The sequence below is a fragment of the Martes martes genome (genome assembly GCF_963455335.1).
Source record: "Martes martes genome assembly, chromosome: 10".
In the NCBI taxonomy this organism is placed as follows: domain Eukaryota; kingdom Metazoa; phylum Chordata; class Mammalia; order Carnivora; family Mustelidae; genus Martes; species Martes martes.
The window spans coordinates 77,132,650-77,158,502 of record NC_137898.1 but is presented as its reverse complement, the minus strand read 5'-3'; the positions used below and the strand labels follow the sequence as shown (position 1 = coordinate 77,158,502).

At 39.7% G+C, this 25,853-nt stretch overlaps 1 protein-coding gene across 1 annotated transcript in view; it reads right to left on the bottom strand.

The window, feature by feature from the left end:
- Positions 1-5,453: 5,453 nt before the first annotated feature.
- DEUP1 (deuterosome assembly protein 1) overlaps positions 5,454-25,853 on the bottom strand; it is an 82,056-nt gene continuing 61,656 nt past the window's right edge. Inside the window, exons 12-14 of the mRNA XM_080816136.1 lie at positions 22,475-22,671; positions 16,003-16,117; positions 5,454-6,436 (exon numbers count right to left, since the gene is read on the bottom strand). Coding sequence (XP_080672262.1) covers positions 6,260-6,436; positions 16,003-16,117; positions 22,475-22,671 — 489 coding nt within the window. The 3' untranslated portion in view covers positions 5,454-6,259. The remainder of the gene's footprint in view (positions 6,437-16,002; positions 16,118-22,474; positions 22,672-25,853) is intronic.

The window sequence follows — 25,853 nt, the reverse complement described above, 5'->3', positions numbered from 1 at the left end:
CAGTTATCGACTGTCAGTGTCAAAATAAGTATGGTTTCCTCTAACCACTTAGGTCCTAGGGGATTTTATTTTCCCCCTCCTTGGCAGGCAAGGGAGGAAGAGATTCTGTTTAAATTGTCAATTTTGTAGCATCTATCCTAGGGTGGCTTCCCAAGAGTGTTTCCCTATGAGTTTCATCCTGGGACTCCTAAGACAGCAATTCTCTTATGAAGATGGTAATTCTCACCAAGTTGAGATATAGATATAGATATAGATCAATTTGGAGAGAATTGTCATTTTAACCCCTATCAAAATCCCAGCACTCCTGTTTTTGCAACATCAGGAACCTGACAAACTAGTCCTAAAACTTATGTGGAAATACAAAGGGCCCAGAACAACCAAAACAAACTTGTAGGGGCACCTGAGTGGCTCCATTGGTTAAGCATCTGCCTTCAGCTCAGGTCATGATCTCAGGGTCCTGGGATCAAGTCCCACGTCGGGCTCCCTGCTCATTGGGGAGCCTGTTTCTCCTTCTCCCTCTGCCCCCACCGCTCATGCTCTTTCTCTTTCTATTCCCCCCAAATAAATAAATAAAATCTTAAAAAAAAAAAAAAAGAATCCTGTAAGTTGGAGGATTTACACTTTTCAATATCAAAACTTAGTACAAAGCCACAAGAATTAAGACTATGTAGTGCGGGCCTAAGGATAGACAGAGGGTAGATTCCAAGATAGATCAATGGAACAGAATTAAGAGTCCAGAGTATATATATTCTGTGTGTGTGTGTGTGTGTGTGTGTATATATATATATTCTTATATTTATATTTACAATTAACTGAGTTTTCAACAAAAGTACCAAGACGGGGCGCCTGGGTGGCTCAGTGGGTTAAGCCTCTGCCTTCGGCTCAGGTCATGGTCTCAGAGTCCTGGGATCGAGCCCCGCATCGGGCTCTCTGCTCAGCGGGGAGCCTGCTTCCTCCTCTCTCTCTGTCTGCCTGTCTCTCTGCCTGCTTGTGATCTCTGTCAAATAAATGGATAAAATCTTAAAAAAAAAAAAAAGTACCAAGACAATTTGATGGGGGAAAGAATTTTTTCAACAAATGCTTCTGGGACAATGGCAGCCATATTTGAAAAGCTGAATCTGGACTCCTACACTACACAATACAAAAACACTAACTCAAAATAGATCACAAACCTGATGTAAAAATTATAAAACTTTCAGAAGAAAATACAGAAGAAAATATTTGTGATCTTGGGTTGGGCAAATATTTCTCAGATACAATGCCTAAAGTACAATCCATATAAGAAAAAAAATGAATTGTACTACCTCAAAATAAAAAACTTATGCACTTCAAAAGACACCATTAAGAAAATGAAAAGTAAGCCACAGACTCGGAGAAAATCTATGCAAATCTGATATCTCATAAAGGACTTAAATCCAAACTATATGAAGAATTCTTATCATTCAATAAGAAGAGAAATAATTATAAGATTGACAAAAGATTCGAATAGACATGTCACGAAAAAAATATGGTTAATAAGCCCACAAAAAGATGCTCGATGTGATTAGTCATTAGGGAAATGTAAATCAAAACTAGAATGCGCTTCACACACACTGAAGCGACTATAATCAAAGAGAGAGGAACAAGTATTGGAGGGGATATGGAGACTTGGAATGCGTCTACATTGCTAGCGGAAATGTAAAATGGTACAGCTACTTATGAAAACAGTTTGACAGTTTCTCTTAGAAGTTAAAAATGAATATACCATGTGACTCAGAAATTCTCCTCCTAGCAATTGGCTCAATGGAAATGAAAACATATCCACACACAGACTTGTAGGTAAATGCTCATAACAGCTTTATTTAGAATAGCCCCAAACTGGAAACAATAAATGTCCATCAACGGGTGAAATGGATAAACAAAATATGGTTTATTCGTACAACCAAATAGCAGGCAGCAAAAAAAAAAAAAAGCAAAATACTGATGCATGCTAGAATACAATCCACCAAAAAGTACTAAATGAGAGAAGCCAGATGCAAACATCGACATATTATATGAACCCATTTGTAGGAAATGTTCAGGTAAATGTCAGAGACAGCAGGTCGGTGGCTGCCTGGGGTTGGGTGTGAGGAGAGGGGGTGACCACAGATGGGCACAGGGATCTTTTTGGGGTGAGGGAAAGGTTCTCAAATTGGGTTGTGGTAGTCATTGCCCAACTTCGTAAATTTAGTGAAGTATCATTGAATTATACCCTTGGAAGTGAGTGAAACTTATGGCATGTAAATTATTTCTTAATAAAACTGCTAATGATGAAATAGGTTTACTTTATATTATAGTGCCTAGCACATGGCCCTGAATAAATAATGGCATTATTCTTTGAGGATATATTTTGTTTTCGAGCTCAGACCTGTTGCCTCAGAGGACAAGGATGGCAATACAGGCTAACAGCTAACATTTCCTGAGTACTCGCTGTGTTCTAGACTCTTAACTGTTTTCTGTATATTACCTCTTTCAACCCTCAACAATTTTTGGACAGAGTAGTATTATGACTGATCACAGATAAGGAAATGGAACCTTTCTGGAGGTCAAGGGGCCAAGGTATGGGGAGTCATTTGCCTCCAACAGATCTAAGCTGTCCTAACCATCGAGAACCTTTAAGACCTAAGAATTTCTAGTCTGGTCATGGGGCTAGCTAATGGCTCTGGGCACCTCCTTCACTCTACACGTGGCCCTGCTGAAGACTTCCCTGTTTGAAACCTCATGATTCTGGATTACCTGGCAGTGCTGCTTTGTGATGAGACTGTCGGCCGCCATGACACTAATGGCCCACGTGACTCTGACTCATGTTCATCCTTGTTATAGGACTGGCCCCTCTTGACCCATGTTGGAGGATGGTGATGAGTGGCAGCTTCTGAACGCTGCCAGGTTGACTTCTGTGACTCGTGCTGATATTCTGGCCTCACCTCTGCCCTGAAGGTTCCCTGGAGGTTACGAAAACCTTCTCTCAGGATTTGCCCTCAGCCAGGACTCAGTAGGCCCATAGTCCATTCACTGTCATCCCTGGGCCACAGGGCAACCTCATTAGAGAAGGGAAGAAACTTCTATCAGTTTAAATATTTTATCCTTTAGAGTTTGCTCCTGGTGACACTTTAGGCTACAGAGTTGGAAGTGTCGGGCAGAGTTTCAGTTAGTAACTGGGCTTTAAGTCCTTGGGCCCAAATCCCTCATACACTTTCTACCATATTGCTCAAGTCCTAGGATTCTCGGGGTTTCATTTGCTCTGACCATGAAACACCGTGGCTAATGTTCTGTATCAGAGTCCTATGAGACATAGTTGAAACATAAAAAGGAATGTGTACTCAGACTATACTGTGTGAGCTCAAGAAAGAGTGAAGGTCCCCCTCACATCCATCAGCTTTCAGACAAACTTATAGTCTGTGCACTCTTGTGCAGCTGACAATTTCATACATCTTGTGTTTTGTCATTTCCATAAACTGCCTCAAATTTGCTCTACTCGTTTTCTTTGCTGAAGGTATCCCCCCTCCCCCACTGCCATGTCTGGATTCAAACCTCCCATCAATCACTACTTACCAAACACCTCCCATGACCAGGATCTGTGCTAGGAACACAGGGGAGGCAGGGGAGCCTAAGAGGATTCCTCTCTTCTAGGATCTTTTGGGCCCTCCCAGAGACAGGAGGCACATAGATGGAGAGAAAATTGATATTAGCGGAGATAGTGGAATGGGGAAGAGATAACCCCATATCACTGTTGAAACTCTAATTCTAGATTGCTTGGGCCAGGGTAACCATGGTTGAGGCCCAACAGGGACCTGGACAAACTCACTGCCACGGAGGCCCCTTTATGAGGCAGCCTCTAGGATGCTTGGCTCTGGTGGCTCTCCCAGAGGAGACAGTCAGAGCCTGGCTGGGGCTGCCTCTCTGGAGGCTGGTAAGTGGGCGACTCCAAGCTCCATGAAGCCAGAGCAGCTCTGTCAACAGACAATCCAGAGCTCTCTGTTGTCTTGACTGACATTGGGGGTTACCTCTGATTATCCAGCAGCCCACCCTCCCTCCCCCAAATTTGCTGAATTCCCAGGCCAGTTAATATGCTCCTGAGTAACTGAGAAGTAAAAGTATATATTGAAGCCATTATGAGGCAAAAGTTAACTCAGGTCTCACTTCTTCCTTGAGCCAAATTCCAGTGTTAGATGGCCTCCTGGGTCTTTCCCCCGTTTTCTTTCCTTCTCCTCCTTCCATCATGTTATAGCTAAATCATGGGCTAACATGGCTTTTGGAGAAGGGAGGAGGCTATAACTGGTATCCTTTGGTCTCTGGAGGGTGGGAGTGGCCAAGGAGGAGCCAGCGAATGCGGGGGAGGTGGGGGGGGTGGGGGTGCCCTCCCTCCTTCCCTCCTCTCAGCATGCAAACAGAGCTGGCTGGCTTTTTATCTTGATTATATCTATGCTAGGCTTTAGCATTTGATTCCTTTTGAACAATGAATCCCGCTGTTAAGCAAAAAAATACTGAAAACTACTGTTTTAAGAAAGCCCGTATTAAGTGCAATGCTGAACTAGTGATTTAAAAGAAGTTTGCTTAGGGACTTGAAATAATAATCCAGAGGAGCAAATTCCCTGTTAGTCCTGGACGTGCTCCAAGTTCATGCTCTCTTGACTCTGTGAAGTTCTATGAACACTGTAGCTAGATCTTTATTTCAGCACACAGTTTTTAATCATGTCTCCAGCCTGAGAAGAATGAAGTGGCATTCAGATTTAGGGGATTATAAAGATACATATATTTAAGCTTTTGCATTGTTTGCATTTGCATTACGGATACAAAGCTTTTAGAATTGTTTCTGGAATGCCCTTTTCCTAACACATACTCTTTCTTCCCATCTTCTAAAGATAACACTGAAAAATATTTTGCATCCAGGCTAGAAATTACTAAAAAGTTTTAAAGCACCATAACTTCTGTTATTTTCCTCATAGAGACTCTTTTGGGTACACTGAAGGCTTTGTACCCCTCAGATGTTTTGTCACGAAACAGGGCTTCTGTGGATAAGCCTTGTTCACCATCTGCCTGCTTACAAAAGGTGATAACTGGGAAGTAGGAAGAGCTGGAGCCAATAATTAGAAGCCAGGCATCTCTGACTCCCTTGATTACCCTGATTCTAGAAGTTTCTTAACAGCTGGATTCCCAGGAACAAGGATTCTAGCCTTGCTGACTTCACAGGCTTGTTTTGAGTTGGAATGAATATTGCTGTGTGAAGGCTTTCTTCAAATATCAAGAGCCGTACAGGGCCCCATCTCCTAAAGGGAACAGGGCTCTGCATTTCTCGCATTGACAATGACTCTTGTTATCTAGACATCTTGACTTCATCTTTCAGTATGTTGAGATTTAGTCTTTTCGAAGAGAAAAAGAAAGCCATTATATAAATGTCATTTTTAAAGAAAGAATGGATTGTCATGCTTACATGTTTGTAACTTGAATTTTATTGTCCACTGCCATGCTATTACTGTTGTATACAGATTTGGCATTTATGTTTTCAGTCCACAGAATTTCGTATTCCTTTATTATATTAACAACAGAGGTATTACAGAGAAGAATATCACAACAGTAATGTTTTATATCTTCTTGATCTTGTTCATGTCCATGAAGTAGTTAACATTAACAGGAAAGTTTTAATCTCTGGCTGGCACATATATGTTAAGTGTGTAAATAGCTCGTTCCATGTCTCATTGTGTTAAAACAGAGACATTACAAGGATGAACGCGAAACCAGTAAAACTGTACTTTTTTTTTTTTCCTAAAAGAAATTTTAGGATGTTGACATAGCTCAAAATACTGTCTTTTCATTCTTAAAAATCCTCGAGTTTCCAGACCTAGAACAAGTGAGCTGTGCTCGATGCGTTGGTATTTGGAAGGCGGCATTCCCTTTCCCTCGTTTCGTGTTGTTACAGACGAAATGGGTTTTCAGTATACACGATTCAAGTGGGGGAAAAACCCCATATTGAATTCCACAATATTCCTTAGACTGGGAAATGAATCTCTTTTGGAGTAGCCAACGTTTATTTTCTCGTTACTCTGCAGCCGAACAATTTACTATGTAAATGTAGAAATACAAACAGCTTTATCGAACAAAATATTTTCGAGCTGCCTAACAGAAATGATTTCTTAAGAAAACAGAACAAAATTTCTCAGTTTCATTATTCAGCTTTGTAAATATTTTGCCAGGGCTTTTTTTTTTCTTGGGGTGGGGGAAGCAAATAAAAGAATTTAAAAGCTCATATGTGTCTATTTTGTTTTAGCTTGGTGTATTTATTAAGAGTAAATTCTGTATGTCTTTGCAGTTCATCAATATGCGTATTTAGAAGTTTCTCAAATTCTTTTGCTCGTTTCTCTTCCTCCAGAAGGAAATGCTGTGCAGCCAGAGAGGCTGGGAAGACTATATCTGGGGGAGACTAAAGACAGAAAGAAATGTTAGATGAGGAACAAAAAGCCTTCTAAACCTTTCTGTTTCCAGACACGCTTCATCCCTGGCGTGGTCGAAGGGCAACTCTCAGGGAGATATTCCACACTAAACTCTCTCTGCTTTTGTAATACAGGGACTGCTCGGGAAATCCTGACGGAACGAAAACATCACAGCACCATTATATTCGAAAGCTCTAGAAATGAATATTACTATTTCCAACTGCAAAAGCAGGGACAACATGGAACTTTCCTGAAACATCCTTGACTGATTTGTCAAACCGAGGTTACTCACCTGAAAATAGGCAACTCCAAAAAGCTAAAATGAAGATTATAGTAGACTTGGGCAAGGAAAGCTTAATAGGAAAAAAAAAAAAAATTAAGGATTGGAAGAAAAAGGGAGCTAATTGCTGTCTGGAGTTGGCCAGGTGGGGAGGGCTGGCAGCATGATGCATGTCGCCGTACGAGAAGCTTCCTCATGGGGAAGGCCTTCATGCTGGAACGCAGCTCGTTTGTCCAATTAGAGCTGACAAAGCCTCAGTTGTGAGTGCCCAGTTACACACTTTGTGGTAATATGGGAGTGTTCATTTAATTCTTTGTGACCTATGAAGTCCTAATTTATACCAAATGACTTAGCAGATCCCACACTAGCGGAGTCTCTGATAGAAAAAAATTGCCTTGTGTAGCCTCTGGTGAGTTTAGTATATGTGCTGCCGAAGCGAGCACAACCTCTGGTGAGTTTAGTAGGCAAGTTTCATTGAAGGCCCTTAAGATTCTGGAACAAGGCCGGAGAACTCTATACTATTCACAAAACAGTTCCTGTAATGCTGCTGAGCCCTGGTTGAGGTAGAGCATCTAAGAAGTGGGTAGGATGACTGGATCGAGCTCTGTCCTTAGCTATTCCAGTGGAAATTACAGATGGGTCCAATGGTGCAGTCTGCCTTTCGCCAAGTTAACTAGCTGTTGCCGTTGAGTATCTCATCTGCTTGCAACAAAGACCAAAGCTGAGGAATTCCTAACAGGGCAGCATCTCTCAAGGACACCAACAAGCCTCTTGGCAATCAGTTTACACAGGGTCCCTTACACCTTGGAAAGGGCAATGTTTCATCCTTACCAGCACTGACATGTATTCTACGGGTTTGCCTTTCCTGCCCAAAGGGCCTTGGCCTTGACCACTACCTGAGAGCTCACACAGAGACCGATTTACTGACGTGGGATCCTAATTAATACTAAAGGAACCTCATTTGCAGCAGAGGAGTATGTCAGTGGGGCATGACCTTGGCATTCATTGGACTTCCTGCATCAACACCACCTAGAGGATGCTAGCCTGATAGACTTCTTGAAGGCAGGGCTGGGGCATCAGCTGGGAAATTATACCCTCTGAGGATGGGGTACCCTTCTCCAGGGTATGGTGTAGGCAGTCAACCAATGGCTATTACATGCTACTGTGTTTCCAACAGGTAGAACACAGGAATCTGGGAACAGAAGGGAGGATGGAGGATGGCTCCACCCTCTGTCATTTCTGTTGACCCACTTGGAGAATTTGGACCTTCTGTCTTTGTATCTTGAGTATCGAGGTGGTTGGTCTCAGAGAGGAAAATGCCTCCAACAAGAGACCTGTAAGACTCACTAAACTTAAAGCACTGGCCACCACCTAGCCACCTTGGGCACCTCGTTCAGAAAAGAGACTCAGAAAAGAGGTACTACCCCAGGTAGTTAGGGGCCAGGTACCTGGCCCTAATCACCACAGAGACTACATGGGGCACCTGGGTGCTCAGTCCATTAAGTGTCTGCCTTCGGCTCAGGTCATAATCCTGGGGTCCCGGGATTGAGCCCCACATTGGGCTACCTGCCTAGTGGGGAGTCTGCTTCTCCCTCTCCCTCTGCTGCTTCCCTGCTTGTGGGTATGCGCTCTCTCTCTCTCTCTCTCTCTCTCTCCCTTTGTCAAATAAATAATGAAAATCTTAAATAAAAAAGACTATTGCAACATAACAGAGGTGGTAAGGAATATGTATGATATTCAAATGAGCCACTGAGATTTCTTTTAATACCCTCGTGCCCACTTTTAACTATAAGTAACCACATCCTGGCAAGGGCATGGGCATCTAGAATGGGTGAAGAGATGATGACTAGCAGTCAAGTCCTTGAGACCAGTTGCAGCATCAAGGCCTGTATTTTGTTGCACTAACCCTCCTCTTGTAAGCTTTCCCAGAAATTAAGGCCAGCCAGAAGCTTGGAGAAGCTACGCCTGAATGGAATGAACAACAGGAGGAGAATATGATCTGAGTGGTTCAAGAGGCAGACGGTAGCAGAAGCTGTTGGTGCCCTATGGGGATTCCCTTCAATGGGCTAGTACATCCATTCCCTTCAATGGACTAGTACCTCCATTCCCCAGCTGCTGTGGGTGTTGGTTCTCTGGAAACCTACCCTCAGCTGGGCAGGAGCCTCCTGCCTCATCCAAGAAGTTGCGCGGTAGCCCCTTCAGCCCATTCCTTCTCCTCCCGAGGCAAGGACTGATGGACACAAGGCACAGAACGCCTGACTTCCTGTCTCCAGGGGAACCTACTCTGTCCTGCACTTCATGCTCCAAGCTCCTGGTGAGACCAGGCCAAGCTAATCTCTTGCTGAGACCTCGCCCTTGTTTAGCTTTTCTCCCCTCCCTTAGACTGCTTCTCTGACTCTCCTTCTGTCAAGAATACTACCTTCAGTAAATCACTTTCATAAGAATCTCCATTTCAGATTCTAGGAAACCTGATCTCAGACGGATGACTTCCTAACTTCTGGCTTGGATGATGAGTGGGTGACATCAATGCCATTTACTGAGAAAAAATAAAACAGTAAAAGGGGCCCATTAGGGTTAAGGTCTTATTTATTTTCGATTCCCCAGGTTCTAGCACAGATTTGGGCACAGAGTATATTTTAAACAAAATTTTTAAATCAATATATGAATGGAGTAAGTGCATTTGATTTTAAATAATGCTGAATTAGAGGTGACTTGGGACTCAAACAGATTGTCACGTAGAAGATGCAATAGGTCATCAGTCCAGATCTCAAAAGATAGGTCTGGATCATAGATATTTCAAAGTTATAGATAATTAAAGCCCTGAGTCTGATTGAAATGATCCAAGACATGCAAATAAAAAAAGAAGCTCAAAAATGGGATCTTGGAGAGAACTTCATTTCAGGACCCCATCCCATGTTCATGTTCTCGACCTTGTCAGCAATCATAACCGCATTATTTATTAATGAAGATTTACAGCAACCCGTTTGCTATCTTTCCAGCTTAGTCTAGTATTCCCACTTTCTCACGTCACTCATCCCCTTCTAACTCTGCTTATATTCCAGATCCATCCTTATAACCATTCAGAAACTTGTCCCCCATCCTCCCCGCCCCCCGCCCATATCCTGTCTCTGTCCTAGGGACTGGCTAAAACCCAGGCCTAAATAAACACCTGAGCCATGCCTGCACCTGAGGGGCAGGTAGATGGGGGGGGGTGGGGGGGTTTGTATCACTGTGGGGACTGATTCCACTTGAAGTCCATGACCACAAATGTCAGATGGTTAGTTAACACCGCCTGACTGTTCTACTGCCCTTCCCTGGGATATTCACTTTCTCACTCATTACCTGGTGCCTCCTTCTCAGGAGGGAGCTCCCTCATCTCTACACACCCTTTTGCACCTGAAGCCATATTTTAGGCCATACTCAGTTTCAGAAACTCTTACTTCTACCTCTACTGTGGATTCTATTCCTTTGTATCTTGTCGATGGCTGTTTCTGCAAATGAACCTTGTTGCTCATGGGTCCCACCTCCTTTGCCATCAGTTTTTCCTCCTCTCCTTCAAGATTCCCATTGAACCACTAAGTGTTATGGTCTGAGGCTTTGTCTTAGGACAGTTTCCCCATTTATACCCTGCAAAGTATTCTCATCCAGCCCTATAGATTTAAATGTCAGCCACATGCTGATTACTCCCATATTTTATTTCCAGCTCTGATCTCTTGCTGGAATACCAGAGTCCCATATCCCAGCACCCATCCGATATCCCCACTGCATGTCTAATAAACATTTTGAATGTAAGTGGCCTATCTAGAAATCATGGCTTTATCCTCTCACCCTGCTCCTTCCCCTTGTCTTTCATGTCTGCACGTGGCACTAGCATCCACCCAGTGCTCAGGATGCCATCCTAGGAGTCATCTCAGAGTCCTCTCTTTCCCTCACCCCCCAGAGCCAACCCCCTATCAGTCTGGTGTGTTCTCCACCACATTTCCCGGATCCCAGATGTTTCTCTCTCTCCACCGTAACCAAGCCAGCACCATCATCTCTTGCCTTGACTACTGAAATAGCCTGAAAATTATTCTCCCCATTCCTACATTTGCCCCTCTAAAATTTATTATTTATTTGGCAATCAAGAGGGTCTTCTTAAAAGATATTTTAAAAACAAAACTCAAATTCCTTCCCTTGGCCTATAGTCTCTACAGATCTTTTCTTCTGAATACTTCTCTGTCCCCATTTCATTCCGTCCTCTCTCTCTTCCTAGGTCCAGACTCTTCCACTCCCTCCTTGACTGGTTCTCAAACTTAACAAACTTGATCTTGCCTTACAGATCTGCACCAGGGACTCCCTCTGCCTGCAGACCTCCTCCTCCAGATCTTTGGATCATTTGTTGTTGTTGTTGTTAATTTAGGTCTCAACTTAATTTAGGTCCCCTCAGTGTCCCCTCTGCATTTTCCAGACCATGTAACTGAAAGTAATCTTTCACACTCCCGTTACTTCCTGTCACATCACTGGCTTCTCTTTTTGTCATACAATTTATCACTATTTGATTTTTTTAATATTCCCTTGTTTCCAGTCATTAATTGTCCTCACCCTTTTTTGAGGTAAAATGCACATCAAATAAAACCATTTTAAAATGAATCACTCAGTGGCCTTTACAATTGACATTCACAATGTTATGCAACAACCATCTCTTTCTGGTTCCAAAATAGTTTCATCCTCCTGACAGGAAACTCAACCCATTAAACCACTGATCCCCTTCCCCCGCTCCCCTTGCTGCCCTGGTAACCACCAATCTGCATCCTGTTTCTGTGATTCACCTATTCTCAGCCCTTCATATAGGTGGAATCATAAAATATATGATCTTTTGGGGCCAACTGCTCTCGCTTAGCCTAGTGTTTTGGGGGCTCACCCAACACACTGTAGTATGTATCACTACTTCACTCCTTTTTATGGCTGAATAGTATTCCACTGTGTGTCTGGAACACTATTTGTTAATCCATTCATCCATTTTTTTTTGTGTGTGTGGGGGCACGTTCCTCTCTTTCGCCAGACTGTAGACGTGTCTGTCTCATCAAAGAGGTGTTTAGAACAGAACCTGCCATACACTTGATGCTTATAATATATGTGTATTTTATGACTGAATGATGAACATTAATATTTAAGGGAGATGTATAGGAGGCAGAAGCTTGGAAGCAGACTGGGAAAAAGGAATTGGAAAGACAGCAGGGAAATCAGTGAAGAATAGGGTCATAGAAGCCAGAGGACATGAGAGTTTCAAGAAAAAATGATGAAGGAAGATGTGTTCTTAAAGGCATATTTAATTAGCAGCTAGAAGGTTCCTGGTGGTCTTAGAAGGAACAGAATTGACGTAGAAGTTAAAATGCAGAAGTGTATTGGGGTGGGGGGAACCACTGGACCCAGAAGAGTGGACTGGGCCATCTCTTTCAGGGAGCATCACAGATTAAGTTCCCCATGCCCAGACTTAAAACAGTAGAGAATTTTCTTTCCTGCTGACTGTGGAGCTAGGAATTTCCTCAAAGGATTAACACAGAATTTTAGAGACAGAAGAAAGCCCAGTGTTTATTAAGTTAATAAAACAGATGATCTCATATGCTTTTTATGTGCCTACTAGTGCTACACACTATTTTAGGTGCAGGGGTTACAATGGTAAACAAAGAAAAAATCCCTACTTTCATGGAGCTTAAATTCTAAAGGAGGGAGGCAAACACACAAGCAGAAGTAAAATGTCTTATGGTGAAGTGCTATGAACAAAACAAAAACCAGGACGAGGGGTCAGGGAATAAAGAGGGAGGTGCTCTGGTTGGTTGGTTGCCCAGGCCCCTTGGATGAGGTGATATTTGAGAAGAAATGAACGATCCTACAATGCTAACAACTGCTGACATTAGAACATTTAGCAATTCATCATGTTTGCTTTCCCTGGGGTAGTGCTTACTTTGGAGTACTTAAAGATTCAAATTTTGTTGATACAGAATTTGCTAAATCCCCTTAGTGGTCCCATAGCTTAAATCAGGAAGTTTATTTCAGTTACTTTGTCCATACGAGATTTTATTCTGTTCAAATAATTCTGGCATTTTAGGTAGCCATGAACACAGTTTCAAGGCTTTAGAGATCTCTAACGCTTCAAGAGTTAATGGTTTTAAGTCTTCTCTTTCCACCAGAGCTTAAATCTTACTTCCAAAAGAAGGGGATAGATTCCTGAAAAGCAGAAAAGTACTCATGGGATACCCATCCAGTTAAAACATTTTTTGTTGTAGTCATTGTTTATAATTTGTATCCAATATGAGTATATCATGGAGAGGCGCTGAAAAATTACATAATATACTTTGAATACAAGTGAACGCAATTGGTAAGAGTAATACTAGTTACTTTCTGAGGTAAATACCTACTTTAAGAAACCCTGTGATTATTATGTTCAAGAAATTAAATCATAAGGCTGAAAATTTAAGCACAGAACTAGAAAATGTAAAAAAGAATCAAACGAAAATTCAAGGCTTGAAAAATAAAAGACTGGGGCACCTGGGTGGCTCAGTGAGTTAAAGCCTCTGCCTTCAGCTCAGCTCAGGTCATGATCCCAGGGTTCTGGGATCGAGCCCCGCTATCTGGCTCTCTGCTCAGCGGGGGGCCTGCTTCCTCCTCTCTCTGTCTGCCTCTCTGCCTACTGGTGATCTCTGTCTGTCAAATAAATAAATAAAATCTTAAAAAAAAAAAAAGAAAAAAAAGAAAAATAAAAGACTGAAATCAACCTACCAGAGACCATTTTCTTGAGACAGGGAGAGGTGGCTCTTTTATGTATAGAAACCAATGCAGAAAGTCAAGGAAAATGAAGAAATAGAAGAATATGAAATTAGGAACCTTTCCCTCCTGTTTTATGAGGTCAGCATAATGCTGACAAGGACAGCAAAGGAATATTACAGGCTAATTTCTCTAGTGAACACAAAGCAAAAATTCTAAGCCAATATGAACAGACCAAATACAGTAATCAAGTGGAGTTTATTCCAAGAATTTGAAGTTGGGTTAACAAGAAAAGATATCACGCTAACCAAGCAGAAGAGAAAAATTATATGGTCATTTATTTTATTTTCTTTAGGTCATTTCAAAAGAAGCAGTAAAAGCATTTGATAAAATTCCATATTAATTCATGAACAAAGTTCACAATCTAGGAATAAAAGGGAATTTCTTTAATCTTTTCAAAGGAATCCACAAAATACCTATAGAAATGTCATACATAATGGTGGACTACTGAAAGCTTTCTCTTTTCAATTGAGAATGAGAGAAGGATACTGCCTGTACCACTTCTCCTACTCAACATTTACTGGAGGAGGCCTTAGTATAATAAAGCAAGAAAGAGAGAAAAAAGGTATAAAGATATGAAAGTAGAAAACAAACTGTCATTAGTTTGATTCTGGATGTAGAAAATTCAATAGCATCTATAGGAATGGAAAACATGTGCAAATTCAACTGAATATTTTCATGGGAAAAGGGTTTGAGAATACTACCTTGCACCATATGCAAAAATTGATTTCAGGTATAAATGTAAATATGAAAGATAAACAGCCAAAGGTTCTAGAAGATAATATAAGATATTATTTTTATAACTTTGGGACAAGCCAAGTTTTAAATAAGATACCAAAAATGTTAACCATAGAAGTTTGAGTGTATTAAAATTAGGAACTTCTGGTTACCAAAAGATATTATTAAGTGAAGAAACAAGTAAGAGTAGGAGGAGATATCTGCAATTTATATAACCAACAAAGGGCTTATATCCAGAATATAGAAGGAACTCCTACAAATCAATGAGAATAAAGGTGGTCCAATAGGAAGCTGGGCAAGGAAATTGAACAGACATTTTACAAAGGAGAATATCAAAATGGCCAGTAAATATATGAAAAGGAGCTCAGCTTCATTATTCACCAGATACATAACTAAAACCACAATAGGAAGTTACTACACACTGACCAGGAAAACTAAAATTAAAAAGACTGATAATACCAAGTGTTGGAAAGAATATATAACAGGAACACTCATATACTACTTATTGGGGTATTAACTGGCTCAAACAATTAGGAAAACAGTTTGGCATTCCCTCCTAAAGCTGACCTTATGAATATCCCCTGACCTAGCAATTCCACTCTTGGGAATATGCCCAATGGAAACGTGTACACATGTGCGCCAAAAACACATATGAGAATGTGTTTAGCAGTATTATTTGTAATATTCCCAAGCAAGAAATAACTCAAATGCATGCCAACAGCAAAATGGATAAATTATAGTCTTCTCCCACGTAGTAGCATTTATATACAATGGACTACTATAGCGAAACAAAAACAGATCAACTAGAGCCATAGAAAACAATGTGGATGATGGACCTCAGAAGTAATGTTGAGTAAAAGAAGCCAGACATAAAGAACACATATAGTATGATATCATTTACATAAAATTTACAAATGGCCACAACTAATTCGTGACATTGAAAGTCAGGGTAGTGGTTACCTTAGGAACAAATGGAAGGGGTGACTGGAAGGGAATGCGAGAGGCACTTCCCAAGTGTCGCCAATGTTCTGTTTGTTACTTGCGTGCTAGTTACACGGATGTTCCCTCTGTGATAACTCATCAATCTGTCCAATTCTGATTGTGCATATTTCTGTATGTATGTCAGAGTCAATAAAAAGAATTTTTTTTTTTTTTAAACAGGCATAAAGGGACACCTGGGAGGCTCAGACGGTTAAGTGTCTGCCTTCGGCTCAGGTCATGATCCCAGGGTCCTGGGATCAAGTCCCACATCAGGCTCCCAGCTCAGCGGAGAGTCTGCTTCTCCCTCTCCCTCTCCCCCTGCTTGTGCTCTCTCTCTCTCTCAAATGAATAAATAAAATATCTAAAAAAGAAAAAAAATTTAAAAAGAAGAAAAGTAAAACAGGCATAAAAGATCATTTGTTGCTCTTTAAAATAGGCAGATCATTGAGGGCTCATGGAGAATCAAAAGATGAGTCCTAAGCATTTGAATTTTTAAAAATTTGAATTTTTAAAATTTTAAAATTTTCACCAGTAATTCTGGCCTGCACTAGAGGGGAATAGTCAGAGACGGAAACACTTCATGGAGCATTATGGGTCTCTTTTCCTTCTATGGAAAGGCATGGCCAGATGACTCGCAGACCCACCTTGGAGTCCAATCCAAGGAGCAACTTTTTTTTTTCTAATGTGTACATCAGTATATAGGTATCAGTGTAAGAGTAATCACTCCCTAAAGGAAAAAAATAAGCCACTCACCAGTGGGAACACTTCGTCGTCACTAACCAGGAGACTCGTCATTTCTTTGGTTTGAAATGGCGAAGGTGGCAGAGGAGGTGTCACACTTCTGTTTGGCTCACGATCTTGGCTAAGTCTAGAAGAGAAGGATGGTCCTCGTTTACTGCTACACCAAGAACACTGCTTGTTCTCGCGGCTAAGGATCTAAGTTTCTCCGATGCCTGAAGGTGGTGGCTGGGCGGGGGGAAGCACAAAAACTTTGGGCTTCTTATCTCGGTATCTCTTTGAAAATCATCTTCCTGATGAGTCATTTCTAATGATTGATAGTGAACCGGAAACTTGGTAATTGTTAAAAATATTCTTCTATTTTATTGCCTAGATTGTATCCCTTTCTGTGTTTTACTTTTGGGTCTCTTTGCCATTTAATTCAATAACATGATATCAGTTTGGGAAGAATCTCAGAACAGCTCACACTGCTGACCTTGACAATTCTAAATAATCCTCTTTTTGTATTCTCTATTTCACTTAACCTTGCTGGCTTTCTTAACAGAATTATGCTGCTTTTTTTTAATGCTAAAATAAGTCCTTGTACAATAATTCTAATTTCTACAGGGCTTAATAATTTGCAACATTTTGGGGTGCCTGGGTGGCTCAGTCAGTTAAGTGTCTGCCTTCAGCTCAGGTCAGGATCACGGGGTCCTGGGATCAAGTCCTGAGCTGGGCTCTCTGCCCAGCAAGAAGTCTGCTTCTCCCTCTGCCCCTCCCTCCTGCTCATGCATTTTCTCTATTTCTCTCAATAAAATCATAAAAAAGGGAAGAATTTGTAGCATTTTTTTCAATTTGTATCATCTCCTAAATTCTTCCACACTTAGTAGTTTTATGACCTTGACCTTGAGCGGGAAATTATGTCTTTCTGTGACTTTAATTTTTTCTTTGATAAAAAATGGGTTGTTGGGAGAAATGAACTCCACAATTGGGATGAAAGGTACAGAACAGAATTGGTTGTTTGTACTAAAATAGAAGATAGAAGGTAGAAGACTGAATAAAAAACCAGTGAGATTTTAAATTTTGGTATGCTGGCTAAACAAAGGAAGGACAAAGCAAAAAATGGAACCAATTTCCCATAAAATTTTACATAAAGAGGTCCTAACAGTACGAGCTATTTGGGACCAAATAAATGTCTTTCTGAACATTAATTCATGAAATTGGGGGTTGAAATTCAATCAAAATCATTAAAGCCCATGAAAACATAAGAATCCCTTCAACTTAAGATTATTTATTCATTTTTACTGATTATTCAAATTCTCCACAGGTATTGATTTACCATTTTCAAAGCCTTCATATTTTAATTTCCTGCAGTTGCAAAAAATTCACATTACTGTTCTCTGTTCTTATCCAAAGTATCTGTCTATATAGGCTTGTTTCCTATCATGTAAACATTTTCAAAGTGGTGCATACAAGTAACAATAAAAGTTAAGTGAGACATCTGTAAATTAGGACATAAAAACAAACACAACATGTTTTCCATTTTTACTGATCTTGAAATATATCCTTTTTAAAATCCATTCTTCCAAACCATAATTACCATGGAAACAGAACGGCAAATTAAACTGAAATAACGTGGTTTATGATGTGCACGTTAAGATGAAACAGCCCACAATTCGGATGGAATTATAACAATTGCAGGGTACATCTGCACAGAGTCTGCAGCCGAAACTTTTAATCGAGTGAGGGTAACATCTACATGTCAAAGCACGGTGGGAAAAAATAAGATAATTATAGAAGGGACTCAAGAAATATATATCTCTTCATAATCTCAATTATACAAAGATTTCAGGGAAAGTATTTCTAAATATTCTGTAGAAGTATCTCAATGACCCCTTTTGCTTTGGATGTATCGATACAGTTTTACAGTGTTAATTCCTGAAACTTAGAGGTGAACATGCGTTTTACTGTAAGATCCATAAAATACAGAGATTGAAAGGAAAGACTACATTATGGAGTAAAATCCTCTTGCTTTAAGTCGTCTTTATATCTGAAAAGTTCTTCTTCTAAAATGCAGCTATTCAAATACTTCATAAAACTGTCTTGCAAAAAATGCTCAGTCTATCAATTTAAAAGCTATCTTAAAAGTTATTTCTGAAGGCTTTTATTTCCTTCTCACAAGCTGGTCTTTTCAGTCAGCTTTTCCACAGGTCCTCGTCCAAGGCCTCTGCCTGCTTAGGCCAGGAGGAGAGGACCCAGTTGTTGGTGGGAGCAGAGCTCTGCCTCTGAGGCCTCTGAGGCCATGGAGTCAGCTGTCCACAGTTTTCAGAGTTGTCTGACTGGACATCCGTTCCTGGCCCTCTGTTAGTTTTCCCTGGGCTACAGGATAATATTCTTAGCATGAACAGGTTCCCTTCACAAGTGCTAATTTGCCTGCTTCCAGCCTTGCCTTCTAGCACTCCACGTGATGCTCCCCGTTCCGCGAACTACTCATTATTTCCTGGCCCACAACTGTTCAGCCTGCTATGTTTTGCTCCTTTATTCAGTAAACACCTTGGTACAAAATTTTCTCAACTTACTTTTTTGGCTTCTGGATGACTATTCATCCCTTGACAAGGGATTCCGTGAGAGTGGTTATGACAAACCCACCAACTTTGGTTTTCTTAATATTAGAATCTTTTTATTTCTTAACTAGATTTGAAGCAATTTTAATGATTAATATTTATAATCACCAAACTCTCTCCAGTATATGATGTAACCTTTACAACTTTACATTGACTTTTAAGTATGTATTGTATATAGAGATGAAACCCCTTTTATTACAAAATTGAGGTGTCATTAAAATTAGGTTAATCGCTCTGGATACTACTATTCAAAATTAGCTGTAAATTACTTTTAAAAACTTTACAAATATTCACTACATCCTCACCAAATTCAATTATATCTTATTCATAATTTTTTAAAGTGCTGAATAACTTTCTTATCAGAAAGCAAATCTGTTGGAATATCCTAAAATGCTTTGCATTTTAAGTGGATGAGCATGAAGAACTTCTTATTCTAATAGGAATGAAAAAAAAATTGGGTTACTTCTGAGTGGATAAAAGATTATTTAAAAATGTATTATGTGAAATACGTCAATCAGAGAAAGACAATTACCATATGATTTCACTCATATGTGGGATTTTTTAAAAAAGATTTTATTTATTTATTTGACAGAGAGAGAGATCACAAGTAGGGACAGAGGCGGGCAGAGAGGGAGGGGGAAGCAGGCTCCCCACTGAGCAGAGAGCCTGATGCGGGGCTCGATCCCAGGACCCTGAGACCATAACCTGAGCCGAAGGCAGAGGTTTAACCCACTGAGCCACCCAGGCACCCCACTCATGTGTGGAATTTAAGGAACAAAAGAGAAGATCACAGGGAAAGGAAGGGAAAAATAAAATAAGATGAAATCAGTGAGGGAGAAAACCATAAGAGACTCTAAACCATAGGAAACAGACTGAGGGTTGCTGGAGGGGTGGGGGGCTGGGGTAACTGGGTGATGGGCATTGAAGAGGGCATGTGATGTGAGCACTGGGTGCTGTATGCAACTGATGAATCCCTGAACTCTGCTTCTGAAACTAATAATACACTATATGTTAATTAATCCAATTTAAATAAAATAAAAAAATTAAAAAACGTATTATGCCAATCTTCCTCAGCTAAAAGGAGGAAGCAGCTAAAAATAAGACTTAAAAATTTTGTGGGGGACGTCTGGGTGACTCAATCGGTTAAGCATCTCCCTTTGGCTCAGGCCATCATCCGGGGGTCCTGGGATGGAGTCCCGCATCAGGCTCCCTGCTCAGTGGGGAGTCTGCTGCTCCCTCTGCCTGCCGCTCCCCTTGCTTGTGCTCTCTCTCTGACAAATAAATCAATAAAGTCTTTAAAAAAATTTTTGTGGAATGCTTTCTTCATATACTTGTACCCAAAAGCTTTCTCCTTTCTAAAATAGTTTAATGAGACCTCACTGCATTAGCCATTGCTATGTAAATATGACTCAGTATTTTTATGTCTCACGAGTACATAGAGCTTTTGCTATTTGGCTTCACTGAGCTGTGCTGTGAGGGAAAGAAGGAACATTTCATTTTTCACTTGCTCAAATTAATAGACATGTACTTTACAGCTCTCTACTGCTGAGCCCGCTGTCCTTGCAACTCAACAACGCTTTCCCCATAGTGGGTTCTACATGGTAATAATTTATTCAGAACATTTGAAATGCTGTTTCTTTTAAAAATCAGGTCACTGGAGAACACTGAAATCAGACAAGGCATTAAAACTAATTTAATGAAACTTTCAACAGATGAGACTGGCAGGACACAAGGGTCTGCAGCAGAAATAGTAGGTCCAAACTGCTTATTAAGATAATCTCCTGCTGAGCACTTTACCTCGTGTTGCTTTCTGGGTTCCCTACTGTCTTATTTTTGTTAGGCACTTTTAACACATTCTATGCCATCCAACAAAGCAAAAAGGGGGCAATCCAAACTATAAAATTACTTCTTTAAAAATAATAAAAGGCAAAGTAACTGTCTTTTAAATAACAACTCCTGGTACCGTCATCTAGGGCTTTCAGAGTTATTCCCAACAAGCAAGAACAGGAAACAGTGTTCTGCCCCTAATGGGGGCTCTATCCAGGCCAGTTCTGGCTAAGATCCATAGGAAGACCCTTTATTATATCTTTAGGGGTTTGCTTTTCTCTTGCCAAGGGGGGAAAAAAACGTATACATGGGCTTGTGATTTGACTCATGGAGAAATCTGTATAGTAGGGGTGCACTTCAAGAAGGGTTTATTCCATATTAGAAAATATACTTCTGTGCCACAATCAAAATGAGACGCCTTTTGGACAGATTTTCGATTCTACTGGCCAGCACATTGGCACATTCACCGGAGAACTGGCCCCACAGCCATGTCGCAGTGACCTGTTCCATCTATCTGCACCCCTCCCCAGGTCCCCAACCCCTGCCCCGGCCAGCATCCTGCCATCACTGGTTTTGTTTGTTTTGTTTTGTTTTGTTTTTGGGTAGCAGCCAGTATGTCCTCATTTCCTTCCTGAACTACTTGAAGAAAGGCTATTAATTTAGCATTTTTGAATGGTGGCCATTTCTTGCATCCGATTAGGACATATACTCTAACATGTACAGGGATGAGGTGATACCAGTAGGAGAGACATACACAACATCCACAAGAATGTTGAACAGACATATTTTTTGGTATGTCCTGTGGATTTATGGATTTATCCACCTGTAGAACTGGGCATGATTAGTTACAAGGATGAGCCTGGCTTCACCCCTCCTATCTCTGAGGAAATGTCAGATTCAGCCATTTGGCCATCAACACCAACTTTTTAGGCATTGTGAGTTGTTGAAGAAGTATTCATATTATTCTAAAGGCTAACAATTTTGTTAGTAATAATAATATCAATAAGAATGACTAACATTTATGGAAATACTTGTTTTACATAGAGCTATGTGTTCTTCTCCAATTCTCACAAAGAAACTTATAATTATTATCCCTATTTATTGATTGGAAATTGAGGATGACAAATTTCCCAAGGTTGTAAATATTATGTTATATGAAGACAGTATGTGAGGTCTTCCTGCTAAGTACTATGAGTTCTTGAGCTAAAGTTCTATTGAAGTTGGGTCCTATCAATTCACCATTTTGTGGCACCATGAAATGTTAATAAATCTGATATTAAATGAGTTTGGTGAGTGTTGCACACTACACCCCTTCTTGACCCTCACAATGTACACTAGCATATTAATAACTCAGAGCTGTCCTGTGAGAAAAGAAGCTTGTTTATTTTGCTGAGAATTTTCCAAGTCTGGAGAAAGACAAAAAAGTCTCCAGAGACAGATTTGATTCCATAAATATTTTATTAAAGTTGAATAAATTAGTCTGATTTTATAGTTGACATATTTACTTAAATTTTGAACTAAGACACTTTAAAAGGGATCCTGTGGCTAGCAGAGATTAATTCCCCATATGCTTCTCTTCACTCAGGGGAAACCTCCTACCCATTGTCCAACTCTTTCCCTAGGAAGCAACCACTGGTTTGTTGCTACTGTTGGAGTGTCGGTATAAAGTGTATATTTTGAAGTGAGTCCGAAGTGACATAGGCCTATATTTCTACTTTGTTTGAACAATATATGTAACATATGAAAATCTAGTTTTTCTTTTGACATTAAAAATAAGATATTTATTTGTATATTTTATTGCTACATCAGTATCTAAGAAGGGTCTGAAGAGACAAAAATTCACTATAACACTACCTGTTTCCCTGTTAGACTTTGAAAGCTATCAACAGCACAGAATTTCACATAAAACAACAGATCTATACTATGCAGTATCACTGTAAAATAAAATTTTAAACAATTGAAGAGCAAGTTTATAAAATTCTATTTTGAATTGTTTCAAAATACATTTCTATTAAATGTGCATACATTTGTGTTCTTACATAAGGGAGTTAACATACCTATCTTCATGTTTTTCCATTTTTATTTGGTTTTGATAGGTGTACCGTCCCATTTCCTCATAGGTATTTTGGTTAGCCCATGCTGATTTGCCATTGGCACGAAGTTTTGCAAGATCATTTCGGAGCCTTTCATTCTCATGTTCCAGTTTGTTAATAGATGTATGCCTTGAGTGTTCCCTGTTAGTGAAGTCCATAGTCTAAAGAATAAAAAAAAAATCACTGAAAAAAATGTTCCTTATAAGTGATGCATATATTCTGTGCATTTAAACATGTTTGTTGGAAAGGGGTCTTCCATTGGAGTCCAAAGATACGGATCTACTCCTCTGTACTTCCTAAGGCCCTTTCCCCCCTCACCTCCTCACAACACAGGTACTCAGTGATGGCTGCCACTGAACACATCCCCAGAAAAGCAATGCATACACTAGTGTCCATGTTCATGTACGCATTAGCATTCTCTGTATCTAGAACAGATGAGCTGGATTTAAGAGTTTTCATGTCTATGGGGTATGCCTTCTGGTGTTAATAACGGAACAAGAACAGATATACATTTCAATTTTGAAAGACTTTTTTTCTGATGACAAGAACACATGTCATTAGAGAAAATCACATATTGCTTCACCACTGTTGGGTGATGCAAAAAATTCTATACAAAATCCATATAGACTAGAGTCTGCTTCTGGACCACTTTAAAGCAAAGATCTAACAGCTGAGATGGTCCTAGTACCATAGTTTTGAGGAGTGCGGCTTCATGATGGAGTTCTACTATCTGGTATAAGCACCCTCCCAATTTTTAATGGGTCTTAAGAAGAGAATGAGACACATGTTTAAATCACAAGATGAGCGGTTTAGAGCAAGAACAGATTTCCAGTGTTTTTTGAATTAAATGCTGTAAGAAGTTTTTTTTTTTTTTGAAATTCATATTGTTCATCAAAATGTTAATACCATTGAGCACTTTTACTTAATTCCCACTTTTTTTTGAAAATCATATTGTTTATCAAAATGTTAATACCATTGAGGCACTTTTACTTAATTCATACTTTTTTTAAAAATTTCTTTTCAGTGTAACAGTATTCATTGTTTTTGCACCACACCCAGTGCTCCATACAATACGTAAGAAGTTTCTTAGGGAGAGTCTTAACTTTTCTTCTCGCAAAGTTTTAAAAAAACAGTATATATCCTCCCAAGAAAACTCATAAAAATACTTTAAATGAGTCTACATAATCTTTTCTAGTCCTGTGATTTAGGTATCTGTGAGTCGTGTAGTTGCTGATTCAACAATACTTCTAATGTTGTCAGAGGGCAATATTTAAGCACAAAAAGTGAACATAGATAAAGTATCATTTTTGAAGTTCCGAACTTCTATGGTTAAAAGCCCATAAGACCATAGATGAAAATGGCTTAGAACTTTATTTTGAAGTTTCTAAATGTAAGGCTTTGACATGGCAGACATGTCATGGGCTAGGCACCCATAAAATCATTACAATTTCTTGGATGGAACCGCGTGTTTTAAATTATTCATATACTACCGTATCAGTATCAGGATTGACAAGGAAGGGTAGAAATGTATACATATTAGGTATGAAAAATGTTTACCCATTTGTTGTATTTTTTCTTCAAAGGACAAGCCTGCTTACTATATTTTCTGTTTACTGCCTAATGTGTTACAGAGACTCCTTAATCTTTAGAATGAAAGAAAATTCTCCGGGAGGGCAAATTCCCCCAAAACAATACAGAAAGGGTTATGTGTTTATATAGCTATTGACCAAGATGTCCTTTGGAAAAGGAGGATCTTTGACGTATTTCTCTGCTTGGGAGGTCCATGCCCTCAAGTATACCTCTTCACATTTGCTCATTTGAGATACACCAACGCAGATAAAACAGTAATATGTACTCTGCTTTACAAGAGAAGGGATTGTTTATTCTAAAATGAGAGCAGATTTACAATACATACAAAGGATGTGGTCTTATAAAATTTTGCCCTTCATAAGGAAAATACTCATTTGAGCAGATCTAGTCAAGAAAGGTCATGGAAAAGATTCAAAATTTCACTCTTAAAAAAATCTATTCATCAAAATATACAATTCTTGATGGTCTGCTTCTCAGTTACAACTTTATTTAAGTTTTTTCTATAAACTTAGATTTCATCTGTGATTCCTTTTGGCCTAGTGTTGGTTTAAAGTAATTAAGATGATAGTAATAATTTTTTAAAAGACTTCATAATTTTCTAAATATACCATAATTAAATAAGTATTGTGAGCATGACCTGAAAAAATTACACAGGTGATGTATTTACATGATATATTTTTAAAAGCATATTCTATTTTCCTTGACAACAACATTTTGGGGCTCCCTCATTTCATGTTTCTTTTAAATTCTTTTCTAGTAATTTCAGGAAATAATCCTCCACTAGATGGTTATCATGTGAAAACAGGCACTGATTAAATTCTACCTCTGTGAGGGGCGCCTGGGTGGCTCAGTGGGTTAGGCCTCTGCCTTCGGCTCAGGTCATGATCCCAGACTCCTGGGATTGAGCCCCGCATCGGGATCTCTGCTCGGCGGGGAGCCTGCTTCCCCCCTCGCTCTCTCTCTGTGTGCTGCCCTGCCTACTTGTGGTCCCTCTCTCTGTCAAATAAATAAAATATTTAAAAAAAAAATTCTACTTCTGTGATTCTGATGGTTTATTTTATAGGCCTGTTATTCTAAATTTTTACCCCCATATTTTAGAGGTTTGTAGTTTTAACCCATTACATTCTTGAAATGGCAAAACCACTTAGTGTGTACGTGCTTTGACATGCTAGCACAAGGCCAGTTGAGTTACTGAAGTGTCTGAATAATAGTATTTTATATGTACACTTTTTTTTAAGTTCATGTATATTCAACAATACTAGGCTAACAAAATATTTCTACGGAAGGACCAGCTTTAATCATGTTTTATGGTTAGCATATTAATTTTTAATATGTAAATGGATGGATTAGATACTTATGAGGATACTAATTTTTTAGGCCCTAATTTCATTTAGCAAACTTTATGGATAGTGAAGGGCAAATCAGTTAAAAATTACCATAAATTCCGAGTTCTGATAAAATCTGATTTTATGATACCTGTCTTAAATGAAGGAAAATTTACTAAATATACTTCTGGGTCTAAGGAAATAATGGAATCACAAAAAACAAGCATGATAAACTTGATTTTTCATTAGCTACCCAGCAGGAGAATAAAGGTCAACCCCTCACACTTTTTTCTGTGTAACTGTTCTTGCACAAATGCAAGGAAAACATCTTTTCCAGAGCTACTTCTGTCGCTATTTTAAGTATCTCACGAGGCCTGAGGAGAACTGACATACCAGGTAGTTAGTCCCGTCAGTGGACTCTGCAGATG